General features: G+C 47.7%; 1 protein-coding gene across 6 annotated transcripts in view; it reads right to left on the bottom strand.

The window, feature by feature from the left end:
• The window catches only part of SERGEF (secretion regulating guanine nucleotide exchange factor), a 244,212-nt gene that overhangs the window by 176,358 nt on the left and 55,129 nt on the right, over positions 1 to 12,725 (bottom strand). For 5 of the 6 annotated variants that reach the window (XM_055423265.2, XM_088843042.1, XM_088843043.1 and 2 more), the window contains one exon: positions 8,756 to 8,922. In XM_055423265.2, coding sequence (XP_055279240.2) covers positions 8,756 to 8,922 — 167 coding nt within the window. Of the gene's footprint in view, positions 1 to 2,312; positions 2,592 to 8,755; positions 8,923 to 12,725 lie in introns of those variants that run through there. The other variant, XM_088843045.1, reaches the window with a different exon arrangement.

Here is a 12,725-nt window from a genome sequence, read left to right as displayed (position 1 = left end):
GGCATGGAGATTGGCCATGGATTCCCAAGTACCTGGCCTCCAGTATTTCCACTGGTTATGATTCTAACGGCTTCCCTCATAGCTCAGTTGGTAAAGAATCTGCCTGCAATGTAGGTGACCCTGGTTTGATTCTGGGTTGGGAAGATCCACTGGAGAAAGGATAGGCTACCCACTCCAGACTACCCACTCTTGGGTTTCTCTTATAGCTCAGCTGGTAAAGAATCCGCCTACAATGTGGGAGACCTGGGTTCGATGCCTGGGTTGGGAAGATCCCCTGGAGAAGGGAAAGGCTACCCACTCCAGCATTCTGGCCTGGAGAATTCCAGGGACTGTATAGTCTCCACGGGGTCGCAAAGAGTTGGACGCAACTGAGCAACTTTCACTTTCATGATTCTAAAAAGTTTTGCCACAAGATCTAGGATGGTTCTTTATAGCTCCTAAGATCTCAAGTGATTAAGATAGAAGAGCAGCTCTGATCAAAATTATAATAAAACATGCGTCTGAAGTACAGAGTGGCTCGCATGTTATGAACCCAACAGTAACTCTTTTTTACAGTTCACATAGCCCTTATATAGTTTATTTGCATCTTTCAATAATCCTGTGGGCAAGGTAAACTAGATATTATCACTCCCATTTTGTAGATGAGAAAACTAGCACTTGGAGAGGTTTTGACTGGCCCAAAGTCTTATGGACTATAGGTGACAGAGCAGAAATTCCAACCCAGGTCTCACTCCATATTCAAGCCTCTGTCCACCAGAGATCCAACTTCAGAAAGCAGTAGGGTTGACCGTGGTCAGGAGTTAACATCTCCGTGCCAGTCCTCATTGAGGCCGGTCCTCTCCTTGCTGCTTTTCCTCATAAGACAAGGACCCAGTCTGGAGTCGGCAGAGTGCTACCAGGATACACCCACTGCAGAGTAAAGCAAACTATCCCTCCCTGGAAGCCTCCTCACACTAACCTCATCCCAGCAGCAGACAATTTGTCTTTCGACCTAAGCAAGATTTACACCCCCCAACAGGAGTTCTTGCACTGTCTCAGCGCACTTCTGCTGATGATTTACTTTGTACCAAGCCTGGCCCTAATTATATAAAAATAAATAAGACAGTGTAGGCCACCAGAGAGCTCCAGGTTGATTTAGAGATGGACAGATTAGTAAAGACTGTATTACTAATAAATATGATATTACAGCATCAGGTTAGCAACTTTGCCTTTTCTTTGTGAAAACTTGGCTCACAGTGCTGTGCGCGGCCCACAGTAGGACGCAGTAAACACTGACTGGATAAATAAACGAAGCTAAGATAAAACAGGACAACAAATGGCGCACACACTTCAGTGAAAGCACTGTTCTTCTCCACTTTGAAACCTCCATCTTCCCAGGGCCCCTTTTCTCTTTATTCCTGTGCTGAAAGAAAAAGCATCTTTCTTTCCTGTTGGAACTAAGCCCTTCACAGCGACGTCCCTCTTCACCCTCATTGCACTGGCAGCCCTGTTCCAGCCACCTCCCCCAACCCCCGTCCTTGCCTCTGTTCTCAGAAGATTTCTCTCTTCCCTGCTCTCTGATCCTTGCGTTCAGGTTTCTGTCCCACCCCAGGTTCCCCGAGCTTAGAAAACTAACTCAAACCAAGCTCTCCTTTCAAGTGTCTATGCCTGTCCTCAGCCTCCTTTGACCACCGAACCTCCTGATTCTGTTGTTCACGCCTGCAGCCTGGGTTTCTCCAGGCTTCCATAAGCCTTCCATTTGTACCACGTCCTTGCGTTAGCTTCCACCTAACCTTGTCTCTGATGCGTCACCCCCACTCCCCATCACCAAGGCCACTGGTCTCATCTCCGGTTCCCAGCTCCCTGACCTCCTGCTGAAATCCCCCAGGCTTCTGCGATGCTGCAGTTCCTGGCTCACTTTCTCCCTCTCCTGTCAATACTCATCTCTATCTGGCTGCTCTTCCTCTGCTTTCCTCTTAATGCAAGTTCTTGCCAAGATTCCCCTGTTACTTCACATTAACTCCCTTGAGAACCAATTTAATGTCAAAGCTTCCAACTCAGGAAGCCTTTCCAGTCACCACCTCCCACCCCCACCACCCCACCCCACCCTACCCCTGTAGAACCCAAAAGAACCACAGGGACTGAAAATGCAAGAAAGAAAAAGGTCCCCGAGGGCAGGGGAAGGGATGGGATCGACTGAGTTTCAATGTCAGACTCTCTCACCGCCTCTGACACATTCTGCTTGTCCTGCAATGAACTTTTTACCTAGCCCTGCCACCAGCTCACAAGCTCCTGAGACAGGACCTGTCCCATCTGCTCTTCTGCCCCCGATCGGCTCATGGAGTGCTCAGACAGACAGGCAGACATAAGCATCTGCTGGATAAAAGAAGAAAAACCAAAGATGAACACACGTGAAGGGATAACCTGGTCAACTGTGAAACACTAAAAGACAATAGGGCTCGCCATCAACAGACTTCATAGGAAACTTCCAGGTTGTTTGGGCATTTTACAGGTCTGTCCATTTTCTGGCTCTGCTGGACGTTTGATGCCCAAATGCCTGAGGACATGGAAGTGCTTATTCCGGAACTGGCCTGGGACCGAGAAGCACAGCCCTGTAGCGACAGAGAGAGAGAAGGAGGAGCTGAAGAGGACCGCAGCCTCAGAGACCATCTCCTTCTCGTGCGTTCAATCAGTAAACATCCACTAAGCACCTCCGAGGCGCCGGGATCTATGCCAGACACTGGGAATACGGCTTTGAACGAGATGATAAGGTCCTTGCCCTCCTGGATCTTATATAGTTCAGTGAGAAGAGGTGAATAAATACAAATAAATAAGAAAACAGCGGGCAGTAAATAAGCGCTTCTGCATCAGATCCTTGACCATCAATTTCAAACAAGACAGCCCTGACTGGTGACTCCCTCTCTCCTGAGTGTTCACACAAACAACTCCAGTTCCCTGCTTTGAGGTTTGTTTTGTGTTTTTCTCCTCCAGTTAGGTCAGCAGCTACAGCATACATGTGCTAGCTTTTCTAATCTCCAACAAAACCCTGTTTGGATGAACACTGCCCCCCGCATCTGGGGAGGCCTCTGAAACTGCTCCACCCGGACAGCTTGGGCAGCCAGACGCCATGGTCTCAGAGACCTCCCACCCCTTGAGAAGAGCCGTGACGCGGCGGATTACTTCCCAGACAGCTACTTGGGGATGCTTTTTCAGGTTGTGTTCCATTCTGTCAGAGCCCTCTGGACTCAGTTGATTGCTGGTGGTAGATTTCTGTGTTATTTAGGGCACCAGAGTCCCACAGTCTTGACACAAACTTAAAATTAGAAATGTATTAAATATAGGAAAGGATGAAGGTCATTCAGGAAAGGCAGCCTTCTGAGGGAGATGCGGGACAAAGACGCCCTGGAAACTTCCAGGTTCATTAATGGGTTTTACACAGCATTCAAGTGGTATTTCTCCTTCAGAAATAACACTGTGGAAAGCGTAGGGGACTGGCTCAAACCTCAGCTAACACAGCTGAGTGAGTGACTCTGCAAACTAAAAATAGCTTCTTTCCCACTCATTCTGACAGATTTCACTTAGACCCTGTGCACAGGTTGATTCTCCAACAAACAGTTTCAGTCCTATAGCAAAATGAGGGTTGGTGGCATTTGGGCTTGACAGTTACCCAATCCCTGGTTCAACTCTTGTTTATTTCCATGTTTCTTGCTCCAATGGCTGCATATGTGCACACGTGCACGTGTGCACTGAGCTCCCTGGCTGGGATCTAGTGCTCTTCAACCAGACGTAGGCAGAATTTAAACCAGGAACATGACTCAGGACCATGGCTGCAGACTGAGCCCAGAGCAAGGCTCTCGGAAACAGTGGGAAGCAGGCTCTTTGTCTCAGGTCTTCTCCTAATTCCCAGCAAGCCTCTCCGGGTCTCAGTTTCCTCATTTCTAAAATAAGGATAAACATTCCTATTCTGACCTACTTCACAGCATCACACTGGGATCAAGAGAGATAACACACATGAGACTTACTTTCTTTTAGACAGGACTCCTACCAGAAGGATGGATGGCAGTGATGGAACAAGTGAAACAGGCAGCCAGACTATAACACTCGGCTGGACCACTGGATGCGGCAGCCATCCCGCCTGTACTAGGAGCTAAAAGCAGATCCAGATTCAAGGCTTTAGTTCATGTTGTCCCCTCTGCCTGGAATGTCCTTCTCCCTTTGCTAAACGCCTACTTATCTTTAAGAAGCCAGTCCAAACACTTTTTTCTGGTTAGTGTCTTCAGAGTAAATCATTCCATCTTCACTGCTCCCTTGGCCTTTTGCACATACCTCCCACAGCACTTTTCACTCTACATGGTAAGGAATTTATTTACACACCTGGAAATTCTTTGATGGCAAAGACTATTCTTTATCTTTGTACCCACCTCCCCAGCCACCACTGGGGATCACTGTGTGATCCAAAGCAAGCATATGGTAGGTGTCAACCAATATTCCCCAGGTTGCCTACAGAATGAGCAAGAGCCCAGAGCCAGGAAGGGGATAAACCCAAGAGACACGCACAAAGGTGGGATAGCACACACAGAACCAGTGGTGGGGGTGGCAGGAGGGGGATGTCGGGAGGTGGAGTCACCTAGGTCTGCTGTTACCAGCCATAAGGTCACAGTCACAGGGATGGGAGTCAGAGCCGAACTGCAAGCCCTGGGAGGGCCAGGTGGGAGCATCCAAGTCCCAATGACCTAAACTGGAACAGGAGGCCCTGGGGATGAGGAACAAGGGCAGAGAACAGAGCCAACATTTCCAGATCTGCCAAAGTTGGGCCAGCAGCTCGGGGTTGAGTGACCTTGGCTATGACACCTAGGGACTCAAGAGGCAGGAGTCATTACAAATTTAAGTAATGATCATCTCCTTAAAATAAGAATCAGAGATGGAAGGGACTTAAAGAGGTATAAGAAATGTTAGGAATCACCTGGTCTAACAACCCTAACCTATATATTGGAGAACCAAGGGTACAGGAGGAAAGGGGTTTGTCCAAGTTTACCCAATCAGGGCAGAATCGTGGGGCTTCCCTGGTAGCTCAGCTGGTAAAGAATCCACCTGCAATGCAGCAGACCCTGGTTCAATTCCTGGATCTGGAAGATCCGCTGGAGAAGGGATAACCCAGTACTCTTGTGCTTCCCTGGTAGCTCAGATGGTAAAGAATTCACCTGCATTGTGGGAGACCTGGGTTCGATCCCTGGGTTAGAAAGATCACCTGGAGAAGGGATCGGCTACTCACTCCAGTATCCTGGCTTAGAGAATTCTACGGACAGAAGAGCCTGGCAGACAACAGTCCATGGGGTCACAAAGAGTTGGACACGACTGGACAACTCTCCAAAAAAAGGGGGGTATAGGAGGAAAGGGGTTTGCCCAAGTTTACCCAGTCAGGGAAGAATCATGGCTAGACCCAGGTCTTCTGAACCCCAAGCTGGACCTTTTCCCCTCAGAGGCTGTTGACCTTCAGTCAAGAATGTCTCCTGATGGTTCTACTAACATAACAGGTACCCTACTCTAGCTGCTTCAGAATCTTGGCGGAGCCCCACTGAACCCACTAAGTGAGTACAGATACTTCTGTCCTACTGGGAAGTGTGGGCTTCTACCTTTCGGTGGAGTTCGGAACCAGTGTTCCACAGGAAATGAACAGAGAGTAGCCCTACTGGGAACTTAGAAAGCAAAAGGCTGCTGGCAGGGAGCAGACAAACCAGTTCACACACACCCTACCCTGACATGTGCATGGGGGTAATCCCAACCATTGTGCTCACCCTGGAATTTTCCAAGAGTGCTTAGAGAGGGCCAGTACCTAAGGCAAAGCTGACAGTGCATGAAACACAGTCTTCGGTACTGTAAGAACACTGAACCACGGCCTGTCTGGTCTAAAATCTCAGTCTTTCTCAGGCTAGAGATAAGACAGGGCTCAGAAGAAAAGAATTGGGACTCTCAAAGAATCAGAGATCCTGATTCCCAGAACTTCCCTGCAGGTGAGCACACACAGGCAACATTGTATCAACTCTACAGAAAGTATGAGAGCTCAAGTCCAAGTCCCAGACCCACAGTTTACCTACGGTGTGATCCAAGGCCAGCGACTAACCCATTAGTCTCCTTATTTTTACCACAGTGATTATAACATCTGTATCCAAGTGTATTGTAAAAATGAAAGAATAAATGTAAAGCATTTAGCTTGCTTCCTGGGCCATAATAACCACCAAGTTACTCAGGATTTATTTGCTTTCCTTTGATAGTCAAAGGAGGGGGGGTCAGACTGGGAGGGGTCAGTCAGACCAGAGTCCAACTGTGTGTACCTATGCTTTCCTCTCCCACTTGGTTTTCTCTCTGAATCCTCCTGGGCAGACATCCTACCTGAGGCCTCAGCCCAGACAGCTCCCTCCTCCCTCTGTTTATCCCTGGATGTAGCAGAAGGTAACAGGTCAGCTATGGGCCACTCAGGTCCTTGAAGGTCAGGAATCATCAGCTTAGTCCAAGGCTTTTCCTGTCTCCCCACGTGTCCATGCACCTCCCTGGCCAAGCCCCTACCCCGGTTTATTACAGCTCTGGTCTTCCCTAAGGTGAACCCACTCCTAGCAGCTTACAGCTCTGGGCCCCTAGCAAATAGCTGCCTGAGCAGCCAGACCTGGACATCAACAGCAGGGAGAATTCCCACACCCAATTTACCAACAGGAAACAACCTGGGGTCTGCGCCTGCAGTGAGACCAGTGAGTACACACACCAGTACCCGTTTCCCAGAGTCTGGAGAGGAAATGGAGGGGAGCACAGAAATGAAGCTGCTACAGGGCTCAGAGCTCAAGCTGACTCCTCATACCACCCTGCCAAGAAGCTCAGTAAAAAATCCAATCAAGGTGAGGCTCACCAGCTATCTGCTTGCACTGCCACAGGGCTGCAGAGCATGACCACCGCGAGGCATTCCAAGGCTCCAAAGGGGAAGAAGAGAAGGGACCCCACAGGTACTGCCTGCTGGGCGGATGCCAAAAACTTTGCATGCGACCTTCATCGATGACCTTCTGCAGTAGGTATTCTTGTCCTCATCTTGCCAATAAAGCCAGAGACTCAGAAAAATCCACGAAGCCGGTGTGCCTCTGCTATGCTACCTGACCACTACATCTTAAGCATTCTGGGAAAGAAAAGGAAAGCAGAAGAGTCTGAAGCAACAGGTACCAAGCTCTCAGCACCTTCCTTGGTCAGCAGACAGCACTAGCTCAAGTACTACATTCCCTCCTTCACTGGAGTCAACGTCTCTCAAACACAATCTACAGAAATACAGCAAAAGCCATGAAGATGCTCACGGCCTTTGCCCCTGCAATGTCATCCCCAAGATTTTCCCTTCAAGAAACAGTTCAACAGAGTATTTGCTGCAGAATTCACCATAGTGACAAAAAAAGAAATTATCTCAATGTCCAATATTCACAGAATGGTTTGGAAAACCCCAGAACCTTCAAACCATATAATATTAAACAGTCATTTTGAGTAATCTTCAAAGACCAAGAAGAAACAAAGCAAGGCATTTGTGATAAAATAAATGAAGACTGAGTATAAAACATCATAAATGCCATCACTACAACTTTGCAAAGTGTCTACGTGTGTATGTGCGAAAAAGGAATGTAGTCGTGTTAGGGTGGCAAGATGGCAGGTGGTTTTATTACTAGCGTCATCAATCTAAATTGGTATTGTTCAGTTCCTTTACAGTGAAAGAAAAAGACAGACAGACAGACTCAACCCAGCACAAGGAAAGACCCAGGAGGGCCAGGGCTGGGATGTGAGGCAGAAACTGAGAACCGTCCTACATACCCGGAAGGAGGAGGCCAGGCAGGCCCCGGGGGAGGGGAAGCCCTCCAGGTATGGAGAGGGTTGTAATTAGTCTGATGCTAATTACAGAAGTCTCACTAGCTTATTAATTTTTTTGACAGACTCAATGAAGACTGAACGCCTACATGAAGCCAACTTGGGTTCAGAGGCACATTTCCTGAGTGGCCATTCTCCTTCTTCTCAAAAACCTAGCCTTTTCTTGTTTTTTTAAAGGACAGCAGTAAAATAAAGCTTAGTAATAGAAACACATACCCTGGAGAAATTAAGACTCCTGCCTTAAATGGAGAAATTCAAGACATTTCAGGGAACTAAAGGGGCTTGAATAAGCAACTGAACTACTATGCTTTCTACACTGGGAAATATAAACAGAAGAGCAAACTACTCAGCTTAGTATTAGAGGCCCCTCTGATAAAGTTCCAACTCATCCTTCTGATATTACCTCATATTCCCCACCACAGATACCCCAGGCCCCAGCCAAACAGAACCACCAATGCTCCCCAAACACCTTCCTCACTTCCCCACCCCGACTCTGCTACAGCTGCTGTGCCCACCAGAAAGTCCTCCTTTCTCTCTCATGCCTGCTCAAGTCTCACCCATCCTCCAAGCACAGCTCAAGCCAGGTCCTCCACAAAGCCCAACCCAGTTCTGTACCCTGAATGCATCTCTCACTCTCTGAAGTGGACCCAGAACCCCTGGAATCTCTAAAGGAGTCACAGACAGTCTGCCCTACAGTATAGGTATCTGGGTAACTGCCTTTTCTATCATATTCAACTTGAACAACTCAAAGCAAAGACCCCTTCAGGCTCCTGTGTGGAACTCACTGTATGGCCTGGACTATAAGCACACAGTAGGCCTTCAGTGAACACTCCCTCAAATGACAAGGAAGAGAGACACATCACCTCTGTGGAAAGAGGTTACTTCCTACCTCAGTCGCTCCCGTTAAGCAAGGCAGACACGAAGGTGTGCCCTTCTGTGGCCCGGAGTTGGGGAGGGATGGATCCTGCTTCTCTGACTGCCAGACTTCACGAGTCTCCACTGTCCTCCCCAGCTGACCGTAGTCCGCTCGGCCCCAGGTAAACACCTTGCCAGTTACTAAAACAAAAACAAAACTTGAATTAAGGCTATATTCCACGGCTGTGCTCCCACGGGTAAGCAAAGAACTACAAGAGAATGTGTGATCACTCATTTCAGTACCAACTACCACGCAGCAGGGGCCTTCCTATCTTCCTGTAAAGAAAGTGCGCACGTGTTTACAGATGTGGGAAGTGAGGCTCAGAGAGGCGCGATGTCTGACTTGACCAAGATCCAACAAGGGGTGAGTGCCAAAGCTGGGTTCCAACAGAGGCTGCTTCTACAGCCTGGGCTCCTGCTTTTTAGATGTGGACATGGCCACTGAGAACACTTCAACTGCCCTGTATGTAACACTTCTAACCCCTCCCCTTCCCCACACCTGCCATGCACTTTGCAGAGGAAAATGATATCTGTTCTTGGGCTCCTCTCCCTCTCATCCAATCCAGAGCCCCCCATCAGCCACCTTGAGGTTCCCCAGGCTCCTGATTGGCCCCAGGCCACAACCTCTCAGTGGCCACTGGCATGTGTTTTCCCCTCCATGTAACACAGAGGACCTTCCAGAGTCTGGGCTCTTACCCACAGGAGCAATGCTAACAGTCCCAAGGCGAGTGCCTATGTGTGCTAGAGGGAAGGGAATGAGAGAAAAAAAAAAAGACAAAATCACTTGGAGCCAGAAAAGCAGTCAGTCTCCCAGATGCACCACCTGGGAAGCTGGCCAGTGCTAAAGACGACAGAAGAAAATGAAGTTTGGAAAAAAGGAACTGGCCTTTCTTCTCCCAGATAGGAGAGAATTCACCGAACTTAGTTGTACCAAGTGCCACGTTTGTTATTTCAACAGAAATGCAAAATCTGATGAGGCATAGATTATTAACAGATTCCCTGCAATAAATATGCATAACCATGTGCGCTGTATAAATTCTTTATACATGTTTGTTTTAACAAAGAAAAACTTTGCTTAAGAGACAAAACACCAAGTAATGCATATTAAATTCTAGACAAATCTACTACATACTCTGTGTTTTAGTATCAGAGCTTCATCTGGCCCCACATTCAACATATGGTTTATAGTGTCAGTGAATAAACAACCAGAGAACTCACAGGGGAAATGTCAGAGTTGTGAAGGGGTACAGGGCTCTGCAGGAATACAGTTCTCAGGACCAATCTGCTCACAGACACCAACGTCCATACCAAGAAGTTCTTCCCGGCTTCCTCAAAGAGGGAACCAAGTCTGTGCAACCCATGGGGTAGCAGATATATTACAAGAACAGGAAGCGGGTCCAATCAGATGTGCTGTCTCCTGGCCTCACACGCGCTGTTCCTTTTGCCATGGATGCTCTTTCCTTACATCACTCACCTGACAAACTGTGACTCAACCTTTAGAGTCCAGCTTATGGATCCCAGTTCTGCAAAACCTTTCCTGACTTTTAAACTCTCCTCAGAATGGAAGATGGAGAAGGCAATGGCAACCCACTCCAGTGTTCTTGCCTGGAGAATCCCAGGGATGGGGAAGCCTGGTGGGCTGCCATCTGTGGGGTCGCACAGAGTCGGACACGACTGAAGTGACTTAGCAGCAGAATGGAAGAAACCTCCTTCCTGCGAGCAACTTTATTACTGTACTCATCAACCACTATGATCCCATGAAGCAGGTGAGAAAATTAAGGCTCAGAGAAGTGGCCAGCCCTGGGTCACACAGTTAAGCCACATCCCCTTCTACTAGTCCATGACACTGCTCTGCATTGGTTATTCCCACTGGCCCACATCAACGTCTCTTAACTCTTCCTTAACTTCTGTAGGATTGGGGGCGGGGGGCGGAGCTCAAGGGCCCAGGACCCACAAAGCATTCCCAGCTGGCAAACTGTCCCTTTGCTGGAGTTGGCTGGGGTTTACCACCAGGCTACCTTAGCAAGAAGAGCCCCAAGAAGCCAGAGGATGAGACTGCTAATTCTTAAAGGACACTAGCATTCCTCCGCTGAGAAGAACTGTGAAGTTGCTAACTGCAAGAGTACAGAAAGAACTGTGTTATCACAAACCCCACAGTGAATCCTTTCTTATCAAGTAAGACATCTTAGAACCTTCTCTGCTATTGATTACTGATGTCCAAGACAGGCACGACTGCCAGAATATGGCACTACCATGATTACATTTCCAATAGCAATTCAACCATTCCACTTATATAGCACTTTTCACCTTCAAAGCACTTTACAAAGATGAACTAATTAATCTCCATGCTCCCTGGGGATGCCACAGACATTTTATTAGAGACAGTCAGGCTGCTTGGATGGCCAGCCTTTAAGCTCCAACCTAAGATTGCTCCGTCAGGTAGGGCCACTCCCTGAAGCTGTCTGTTTCTCCCCAGAATACACTTTGTGTCAGAAGGCTCACAGGGGACAGAGGGAGTGATCCCTTTTTTCTTTTCCTTTAAGCTGACCACCTCCCAGGGGTCTAGCATATTCACAGACCATATCTCAATCAATCCTCATAAGAATTCTGGGAATTGTAGATTATTAAGCTTATTTTACAGATAAGATTAGATGACTTGAGGGGTTAGATGACTTGATCAAGTCCATGAAATCAGCAGGTGATAAAAGGCAAGATTTAAACCTCTGTCTTCTAAGATCAACGGCAGATTCAATGATTGCACAGCTGCTGTCACAAAGCGATGAAACCTGGCTGATGAAACAGCCGTTCTCACAATGTTTGAAGAGGGGGAAAACTCAGATTAAATGGATATGTTCTGTGTGCCATCCAGCTTTCCTCACTAGAATGGCCTCCTTCCCAGGAGACCATTCAGAACTTGGAACGACAAGCACCTAAATAAAGGCATTAAACACAAGGTTTACGATTTTTAGGTCACCTGGGGTAAAAGAAAACAATGAATCCACATACAAAAGACATTCACTAATGCACTGCAGATAAATGTCTGCCGGCCTCGAGCTGAAGCATGCTGGCAAATCCAAGGACATTCGGATCCCAAATGTATAACAAATAAGTCTTTACCTTATAGTAAATAATTGTACAGGGCTTGCCCAATGGCTCAAGCAGTTAAGAATCCACCTGCAATGCAGGAGATGCAAGAGACGCGGGTTCGATCCCTGGGCTGGGGAGATCCCTTAGAGGAGGAAATGACAACCCACTCCAGTATCCTTGCCTGGAAAATCCCACAGACAGGGGTGTCTGGCAGGCTACAGTCCATAGGGTTGCAATGAGTCAGACACAACTGAGCACACAGCACATCAGTACGAATAATTATATATTACTGTGATAAAAAAAAAAAAATCCATTAATTTCATCCAACAAGTATAGGAGTGTGTCTCCAGATAAATGGGAGAAACAATATACAGCTCAAAATAAAGTCAGCAAGTAAATTATAATTTAAAGGCACATCCATGTGAGACTTAACATAAGATAACCAAGAAACACACATGGCCAAGGGTCCCAACGTGATGGAGAAAGCAACAGGGCCAGATGAGTGGTACCGACAAGGAAGGTCTAAGGAACTTAGGGGGAGCGTTTCAAGTTGGAACTGTACCAGCAGGCTTGTTGGAACAGGTGGCATTAAGGTGAACTTCCGGATAGGAAAAGAAAATGAGAAAATCAGGAAGAGCATTCCAGGAGCAGGGAGAGGGGAGAAGCAATGACAGAAATCCAAAAGCACGAGGTGGGCAGGTAGAAAGTGTGAGGGTCACGAGGCTGGGAGGTCGAGGCAAGTCAGGGCTGCCAGCCTGGGGCCACCACAGGGCAACGCCAGGCTCAGGGTCTGGACCTGACCTTCAAGAGTTGTTTGCTTGCACTTCTATCAGCAAAATACTTTCAACATACCACTG

Source organism: Moschus berezovskii, chromosome 14, assembly GCF_049115385.1.
Source record: "Moschus berezovskii isolate FMDL1 chromosome 14, NW_MosBer_1.0, whole genome shotgun sequence".
NCBI lineage: Eukaryota > Metazoa > Chordata > Mammalia > Artiodactyla > Moschidae > Moschus > Moschus berezovskii.
This window is presented reverse-complemented; position numbering and strand designations above follow the sequence as displayed.